This window comes from Ruditapes philippinarum, unplaced genomic scaffold (assembly GCF_026571515.1).
Source record: "Ruditapes philippinarum isolate M1 unplaced genomic scaffold, ASM2657151v2 ctg2022_1_1_1_1, whole genome shotgun sequence".
Lineage (NCBI taxonomy): Eukaryota > Metazoa > Mollusca > Bivalvia > Venerida > Veneridae > Ruditapes > Ruditapes philippinarum.
Genome location: NW_026858177.1, coordinates 124,673 through 134,925, shown reverse-complemented (window position 1 = coordinate 134,925; position 10,253 = coordinate 124,673). Strand labels below are relative to the sequence as shown.

At 32.7% G+C, this 10,253-nt stretch overlaps 1 protein-coding gene across 1 annotated transcript in view; it reads left to right on the top strand.

The window, feature by feature from the left end:
* The first annotated feature begins 7,454 nt into the window (after positions 1-7,454).
* LOC132752424 (uncharacterized) overlaps positions 7,455-10,253 on the top strand; it is a 29,178-nt gene continuing 26,379 nt past the window's right edge. The window contains exon 1 of the mRNA XM_060742748.1: positions 7,455-7,746. Within this exon, the coding sequence (XP_060598731.1) occupies positions 7,698-7,746 (49 nt within the window). The 5' untranslated portion in view covers positions 7,455-7,697. The remainder of the gene's footprint in view (positions 7,747-10,253) is intronic.

The window sequence follows — 10,253 nt, the reverse complement described above, 5'->3', positions numbered from 1 at the left end:
CTGAAAACTGACCTTGACTTAATACAGTATTACATAAAACTCTAATGGGACAGGCCAGGGAGGGTCTGTCTGCAATTATGATTTTTGGTGGAATTTTGTCAACTCCTGTAGCCTTTTTTGGATTTAACCTTTATATGGACTTAGATATATCTTGCTCAGTGACCAGATTGAATATAAATTGTTGTGATTGTGGACGATAATTATTTATTTTGTCTATGCTTGGGTGTGTGTAGATGTCTTGTTTATTTTCTTCTATACCAATATTTTTTGCAATGTACTTAGAAAGAATTCAGTGTGATTGCGATTGTGGATTGGTCAAATATGAGTTCCCCATCTGACTTCTTCAGTTTTATTGGGTTTTCTGTTTTATTAGTAGGTTTTATGATAAGAAGGGCTTGATGGTAGGCCAGAAGTCCTTAGATTTTAGCCCACCACCACACCTTTCATGAAAATATTTAGTGATTAAGTCCATTTTAACCTTTGTTTTCATATTTCTCATTTTCTTAAATTTTAGCCAGTTTTTATTACATTTGCGTTTTTAGTCCCCTACCGGTTTACCGGAGGGGACTTTAGGTTTACCCTCCGTCCGTCTGTCCGTCAGTCCGTCCGTCTGTCCGTCCGTCAGTCCGTCCGTCCACAAAACTGGATCCCGCGATAACGCAAAAAGTACTGAAAATATTTTAATGAAACTTGATATATGGATAGATGGCAGTATGGAGATTATGCACGTCTTTTTCTTTTCTTCCTATGTTGAAAATTCTGGTTGCTATGGCAACAAAAAGACTGAAAATATGGCAAATTTTACACATAACCTGAATCCCGCGATAACGCAAAAAATACTGAAAATATTTTTATGAAACTTGATATATGGATAGATGGCAGTATGGAGATTGTGCACGTCTTTTTCTTTTCTTCCTATGTTGAAAATTCTGGTTGCTATGGCAACAAATAGACTTAAAATATGGCAAATTTTACACATAACCTGGATCCAGTGATAACACAAAAAGTACTGAAAATATGTTTTATGAAACTTGACATATGGGTAGATGGCAGTATGGAAATTATGCACATCCTTTTTTATATTCCTATGTTGAAAATTCTGGTTGCTATGGCAACAAATAGACTGAATTTCAAGATTTCTGATTCTAGTTTTTAAGTTTTTTCACTATAAGTTCTTTATTTCTTAAGGTATTTTCTTCAAACTTTAAATATAAGTTGCTTGTCATCAACCACATCATATGTGACAAGGTTTACAACTCTAGCACAAAATTTATCAGAATTACCTCCCTTGAACTTAAAATTTTCATGAAAAAAAAAACATTGTTTTTTTTAATAACTTCTTTTTCTGATTGTATCTACTTCAAACTTCATATAAATGTTTCTTATTGTCACTCAACATTTGTGAGTGTTCAATAATCTAGCAAGACTATTTCCAGAATTATGCCCCTTTTGAACTTAGACTTTTTTTGAGAAATTGGTAATTTTTACTCCAACTTCTTCAATCATGAAAGGATTTTAAAAATGTTATATTTTGATAACAGGGATGTTTAAAAAATAACTTTAGAGTGTCCTTCAGTCCGTCTGTCTGTACATAAAAACTGTTTCCTGTGATCACTTTTAAAGAACTTTTTCAACAAATTTACTTAAAATAGGAACCTAAGTGAATGGCCAATGGCCCTTCAGAATGTTGCTTGGGCTCTTACCGGTAGGGGACTTATGGATTGCTTGCAATACTATGATAATTGCTTGTTGAAAAGTGTTTTTCGCCTGTCGTGTGTTGTAGATGACCTTTTTGTAATTTGAATACATATAAGGAGGAGGGTTATGTCTGGTGGTTTTTTTTGCTTTCACATGGGGTGATCGTCAACAACCTGTTAAAGGGGCATCTCATGAACCCAGTAGACGTCATAAATGTCATCAAATACATAAGCAACATGAAATGGTTCCTGTTCGAGGTCGTTATTAAAATCTTTATGGTTAAAATCTAAAATTTATCGGTCTGGTTTTGAAATATCACAATGTTTTCTTATGTTAGTTCAAATCATGTTATGGCAGTCACTTAGTCCAGAATTGAATTTGATTGTAATACATAGGAAATGTTTGGAATTTGTAAGTATTACACATCAATTCAAGTAGGCGATTGTTTTTTTGTAAAGCATGTTGGTTCTTTTACTATATTAATTAGATTTAAGTTATCACAAATATTACAGATACCTTTGGACTTATCTTTTTTAACATGTCATAGTTAAGATCTCCTGTACACATGATATGATCAAAGTTTATATACAGGTTTTCTAAACATTTGGTGATATAGTGTTCAAAAATATTGTCCTTCATAAAAGGTTGTCTATATAGACATAACATTCTCCATTTCCGCTTTTATAAACTTAGTTAATAACAAATAACTTCTAGATAGTCTGATTCTAAGTCCTTTCTACGTTTAAAGGGGAGATCGGCTCGTACAAAAGTTATAATCCCCCCGCCATGGGAATTCCGATCTCTTCTTTCCATCTTGTATCCATCTACCGTGAATAGATTGTTGTTGAAAATATATCTAATTTGGTTTCTTAAATTATAAGCTTGTCAAATCGTTTATCATGAAGTATTTGTTGTAGGTCATCAAGTTTATAACGTACATGTATACTAATTATATTTGGATAAATAATGATTGGTATTTTTCTGTTTTCTTTCCGCACATTGCGGAGTTTGTCAAAGATGTCGTATTTAGAGTCACACTCTTCTGGGTCTGTTGATAGTTCAATGTTGAAAAGTAACTGTTCTTAATAAGCCAGTCCTCCTCTGGATCTGGCTCCATTAATGATACGTGTCTAAAAAGTGATTAAATGAACTTAGGCGCGCTAGTACGTGACTATTAATTAATAGGAAGTCTGAATTGATAAAAAAGTGCAGATATGTATGGTAATGTAGTTACACACGTACCGATATGCCTGTATTATCGTAATTGCATTATTGCAGAGGGCGCTATTGACATTGACTTTTTTCTTTTCTTTTCTTTCTACGCAGCATTAATTCACTTCAACCATATATTTTCCGCATTCATTGTATTTATGTTTATAAAGTGTACTATAGTTATTCGGATCAGAATAATGTGTTCACGTTCCACGAGATGTATTACGATGGAATGATTCTTTCTAATTAATTAAATGAAGCATTTGACTGATAAGTAAACAAGTTGCAAGTGTCCATATTGATGTGCATTGTCGTATTTGTAATAAGAGTCAATATTTAAGAGATAATAAATAAAAATAGATTCAATACATTATAAAGTGTTTTTGTATGAAGGCTATCATCTTGTGAAGATATGATTTTAACTAATGTTAACAAGCATCGCAAGAAATCAGAATCAGGTGTAAAACATTATTTGTAAACAAACCAAACTGTTCCAAATTTCAAGACTGAACGTAAAAAAAGTGCTATTTGTATGTTCGTGCATCATCGGACATCTACGTTTTTACTGGGTGGGTAAATTCCCCTAATAATGAAATGAAATGAAAACAAATAACATAATGTTTATCTTGATGATGAATTGTATATAAAGATTGAATACGCTCCAGAAATAATAAGCTACCCATTTAAAATTTGACCTTGCATTCTCATCGTTTTCGCTCCTTCACACTTCCCCAGCAAAAGGCAGTGGAGCGACAGTAAGGATGCAATTTTAATGACATTGCTGACCCTGTGAACACCAGGGAAAGAGGGTTATTCCCGCGGGGAGCCAGACGAAAGCGTGAACATACGACAAATACTCAACTTTGTCGTATAATCATGTATTCGCCCTCGAAATTTTTGTCGAAAGTAACTTGCCGCTTTGTGTGGGGGTCGAGACCTAGGTGGACCTTCTTTTATTGTTAATTATAACATAAACTAATCTATATAACAATATAAACACACATGGATTTGACATACTGGGGTTTGTTAGAAGCTTACATAGAGGCAAAGTTACTTATCTTTGGGCTTAAATGAAAATTTAAAGCTGATTATAAATGCTTTAAATCTTCATATGTAAAACATAAACATACAGATCAAGCTTATGACTACGTTTTGTTCTGCCTATTTAGGGAAATGTCACATTAGTCTTCAATGTACATTCTAGCAATAATTCCCGCGTTTTTGCTTTAAGTTTTGAATAACTTATGTTTCTTGACCCCAGTGTCAACCTCATGGTCGCTTTTACTAATAATCAAACTAAGGATCAAACACTGGCTGTCGTCACAGGTAGGAATATCTATAATTATGGTAACTGTTTAGCGGAACATCGACAGAGCCTCGTTACCGCCTCGAGCTTGTATATTCCGGTCTGTAACGCCAGCCGGTGTAAGATCCTTATTTGATATGAGCCTCTGACATCACGTCATAATACGACCGTCCAATACCAGTTTTACGGAGTCACAAAAGGGTATGTTACCACTAATAAAACTAATAATAAATAGATATGCACTAAGTTTATCTAGTTAAGGGAAATAACTCTTATCCCACCGCAAAGATCATTTCAACAGTTGTCTATCAAAATTGCATATTGCCGACTTGGACAACAATATTCACTATTTCTGAAGAAAAAAAACACGGTTGCATTTGATATCACTCCGTGTACTATCGTTTAACGTCACCTCACGTGACGTCCGAACATACTATTATAGTAAGTTCAGTTAGAGTACCAACAGACACATTTCGTAACCAGTGGATTTGCTAATACCTCTGAGAAAACCAAGGGAGATTACTACATCATCACAATCAGGAAGTATCTGAAGAGAAACCACGTCAAATTAAAAAAAAGCAGATAATAAATAACCTAGATTAAAGGGATATTTTTTCTTGAAAATCCCTTTTTCAAATAATTGATAACTACGATATAAATCAGTGTTATAAGTTTTATTTAATGAAAAAGTGTAATAACACTTTTATTTCGACGTGACATCATTTGCCTTTTATACAAACATTGCGTAAACACTGCGCGCTAATGTATGCGTTAAGCCATAGGTGCGTCAGTGAAAAATGATTCTTTTTAACTTATAAAACCGTTCTTATTTTAGATATGTGATAAAAAGACTATTATTTTCGTGTAGATTCAACACTAAATTTATTGAACTCATTGAATAAAACAACATGCTAGCCAGAGATTTGCACGGAATGCTTTTTTTTCCAACTCAATAAATTTAGCATTAAATCTACGCTCATTTCTAATACTTAGTATCAACAAACATAGCAAAATATAATAAACATCTTTACACCAGTAGTCACGGGAAGTTAAAATACATCAAAATAAATATTTATCGTTTTTTTGACTGCATTAGAATAAAATGAAATCTTTATATGACGGGACGGAAGTAAAATATTAATGCTGTTGTAATTTGATACTCGTAAACAACCTTAGTTAACAAACTTTGCGTAAAATCTCGTCTCTTTTGTTCAATTGATGATTATCTAATATAGTAAGTTTCTCAAATTCTACCCGGTTTTGTATAGCTTAACTCTCCGTAAATAAATGAGACATTCAGTTTGACTTATATACATTAGTTAAAGCGGCGTGCCTCTATAGATTAATGATAAGTTTCGTGAAAATTTTAGAAATGTATTTGATGGTATATGTGAAGAAAACACAGACATGGAGGATATTCAAGTTTTTTTTTCTATAAATATAGGATGTATTTTATAAGCTTTATAAATTAGGTAGATCGTTTCATATATATTTACTGCGACAATAATTTAGGTCAGGTCCATTACATACACCCATTTAATTGTGAAAATTAAAACATAGCAGTGACACATATCGTATTCAGTATCTTTAGGCCTACACCGATTGTTTCCGCTAACACTTAGCGTCCGTTTCATTTAAATCTTTAATTCATTTTACAAACCGCTATTCAAAATTCACTAAATTATTTTTGTAAGAACCTAGATGTACATAATGATTAACGAAACAGCTAATGCATTTTAATGTCACTCTACTTTCATGAACCATTCATGAAATATTTTCCTCTAAAACGCGTCTTTCCCTTTCAGGTTTCCATGACCTTTTACTATGACAAGAAATAAATATTAATAAAAGAACAGTTTTTTTTATATAAAATGTTTACTTGTATAAAACGTTGTTTTCCGTATTTGTTAAAGTGACAAAAGGTTTCGTTCTGTATCAAATGTTGTACAGTGTGTTCATATAACGAGAAAACATTCCTTACCAAGTTTGGCTTATTTCTGTCAAAGAATTCGAAAAAAGCATAAAAGATATGAACATATCGTTCACCCAATACGGCAATGAAAGCAGTATGTCAGGGCTCAAAATAAACAAATAGTAAACAATCACGAAGAAATTTGCAATATTTTCATGAAGGTACATACTTTTTTGTGTGTCGCAATTCCGCCATAAAGGGATCTCTTCTCCATTTCCACAAAACTTGTCCGGACTACTCCTCAAAAGCTACTCGTGCAATGACATCTAAACTTTACAGGAATGACCAGTACCAAGTTTTTTGTTCATATTGTCGGAAAACGCGTTTTTTATTCAAGGGTTATAGCTCAGTCCAAAATCATTCAGTCGGTAAACCCATGACCCGACATGCACAACTAGACTTGGTACTGGTTATTCCTGTAAAGTTTTAATGAAATAAAATATTTTACTATAATGTTAAATATCTCGGAAAGAAAACCTTGATTTAGCAGGTCTGAATTGATATGACTTTGAACAGTTTTGAACTTCATTTTTGTATCCGCATGGCATAGTTAAGACAAAAATGCTTTGTCAAATAAAAATATAATAAAATAAAAAAAGAAGATAAGTTAAGTAGTGGAAACTGTGTAGAATGTTGGTGCGGGTTCCATAAGAGACGCCTTATATCCATCCCCCCTGTGCCTATTCCGAGGCATGTAACAAAGTCACAGTAACACCATTCTGTTTTCCATGTTAAGCAGCAGGAAGAGAACTTTTCTTTAATAAATTCCCTAACTACTTTGTAGAGAGAGAATGTCGTAAGTATGTTTTCCTAAGTTTGTGACAGCTTTCACTTCTGTTTTCTTGTAGGGTCGTGTCATTCGTACACAGAATACCAAAATGGGTGTGAGAGTAAGTTTCGCTGATAATTTTCCCCCATTTATTTGCTGTTCTTATCAAAAAAGCTGTATCACACATAGTGTGAGTGATATGCAGTGAGTGATATGGATTTTATTTCACTGATAAACCCCAATATCTTATCGGTTAGCATGTCAAAAGTATACATATCTATGTCGTCTGTATTTATAAAAGCTCTATTCAAAATATTTCATATTGAAAATTCTATTTTAAAACGGCTCAGAAAACACCAAACTCAGTATCAAATTACATCAGCCTGTTTACAAAATTTGAGTCTCAACCGAATAAGGAAGTTAAAGTTGATAGGTAGACCTACATTTTTTCCGACAAGGTATAACGAAAAGTTTCTATTCAGTTCAGTTTCATCAAAGCGAATGCTACTATTAGTGAAAGATTTTTTTTCATATTTTTCAAACTTCCTGGTTTGTAAAATTTGTACCTGTTAATCAGTGGTTCGTAACATTTGGTTCAAAGACAATCTTACACTCGTGTTGTGTTTATCATATCAACGAAAAATATAATATTAATTGGTGTTTGAATTCATTTCAGAATTAGAATGTTTTGAGCAACAATTTTTGACTTTAAAAAGTGAACGTGACACTTCAACAGTGGAATGTCAACAATGATTTATTTACTAGGACTTGCAGCTTTTCTGTTAGGAAGTAAGTAGAACTATTTAGATAAAAATAATATATTTAATTTTATCAGTAATCAATTTATCTTGATTAAGATAAAATTTCAATTTAAAGATATACTTTAATGTGACTTTGGTTTACTGTAAGAATTTATCTTATTTCTTTTTGAATGGAAATGTAAATAAAACATATTCGTTGATATTAGTATGAAATTATTTAGGCGAACAGCAAAGAAGTATAATGAGAGCTGTAGAAAATAATAAATACAATTTTCCAATAAGAAATGAATGCATGTAATTTATTGATTAAATATAATGTGCACAAATATTTGCAGTACCTATTTTACATATTCTTCGATGTTTGAAAATTGTTTTATTTGCATAATTATATACATATATAATAGTTTGCAAGTGTGGTATACACACAGTAACAATATCAATCACAAAACATACAGGATCTTTAATCGCTCACATTAAATTATTTTCAAGACCTTTCAGAAGTAGATTAAAATAAAATTATTCATTGTGAATATAGGATACTGTTGTATTATTGAATAACACAAATCCATGACAATAAAAACGGAAAACAGTGCGTTAAAGGTGTTGCGACCTTGTTTTCTCCGTTGGTTCCATTCTTAGCCGTGCATAACGTTATATTTGGAAACGGTAGCCGATGTTGTGACCTCTTCGGCAAAAAAATAATGTATTCATCCGCCATTCATTAATATTTTTTATTGACGGCCATGTAATAACTAACAGAAGTTAATGGAATCTCTTTATGTGTTAGCATTTTTAGGTTTTATAATAAAGGGAAAATTACGTTGTTTTAGCTTTCTTAGGCTCGAAAATTGATATCCATTGAAGTTTCAGCGGGCCTTGAAAAAAATATAGTATTCACGATAACGTCAGCGGTCCAACAAAAAAGTAAAGTGTTATGTTTTTATCGGACCGAAAAACTTTAGTGGTGTATAACAGGGAGGAAGCTTTTAAAAACACGCATTATACATGCGGACTGTCAAAGTCTTCAGTACAATTAACTATAAATGTTGAGTTTTAAACAATATGATTTCTTCCCTCGATGAACTTTTACCACTTTTTCTAGTAAAGTACGGTTTGATATAAAGAAAAGTACACTGTGCTTCGAAGCGCATAACATTACAGTGAACTTCTAGTCAGCCCCAAATGTTCTACGCTCTGTCCTTTAAATGTTTACATGCTGATGGTCGGTCACCATAATGCTATGGGGCTGCCGGTGATGTGTACTTTTTCTTAAACATTTGACTCAGTTGCAAACGGTGAAATATGACTTATACCTCACTGATATATTTAGTATCTCGCAAATTAGATTTAGATGAATTATCAATACAAAATAACAATGATATAATATGTCATAAAAATAATTGTATGCTATATAAATGTACGTTTATTACAGATATAGATAAAATCATACAAAGTGGTTAGATAATATATCTGCAATTTTATCACGGCAGATCCATACGATAAGCTTTTTTCATCGATCTTTCAATTTATGCATTGATTAAACATTTCTTACAGCCTATATTTATATAATGAAACGATCATCTGATAAAAATTTACACTTTAGATAACTCAAAAGGTGTTTTTGATCAAAAAGAATATTGAACTTCCTCTTTGCTATATATCATGTATGTACATGTATTTTATACACTGTCACAGATTAAACATTTTCGTAATTCATCTGTTTACTAAAACGGCATGGAGCCAATAAAAAGCAACTATAATCCAAGTTTTGGTCTCCCATATTGAATTGCAGTATTTATGTTTTCACATTTAAACGGCATCTTCAAGTCAATGAAAGAATTACGCATGCAGCATAATTAAAGACCATGAAGTTGTCACAGAGATCGACTTTAAAAATTCAGCTCGACATTCGATTAATCAATATCGAGGTGGGATGGAAAGCTCGCTAGACATTCAGCACAATATTCAGTTCAACATTCGTTTTTTTCTGTCCATTTTGAATTTAAAACGGGGATGTGAAACTGGCATGACTATCAGCCTAACATTCAGCTCGACTTTTGCTTTATTGTCTTTTAAAAATGTCAAGCTGGGATGTAAATAATGGCTAGACATTCGGCACAACATTCAAGTCGACATTCGTTTTGTACCTTTTTTAATGTCAAGCTTGGATTTGAAGTTGACTTGACATTCAGCAAAACATTCAACTCGACATACGCTTTGTCTTTCTTTTGAGTGTTAAGCTGGGATGCAAAGCTGATTAGACATTCAGCACAACATTCACATCGACATTCGCTCTTTTTCGTAACTTTTGAATGTGGAGATGGGTTGTGATAGATATTCAGCAAACATTCAGCTTGACTTTCGTTTTCTCTCTCCTTTTGAATGTTCAAAGTAAAAATGAAAGTCGGGCTGAATGTTGTGCTGAATGTCAAGCTTCTTCCCCATCCCAGCCCGACATTCAAAAAAGAGACAAAAAAACTTATATCGAGCTAAATGTTATGCTGAATGTCTAGCATAACACCCGGTTGAGCAGTC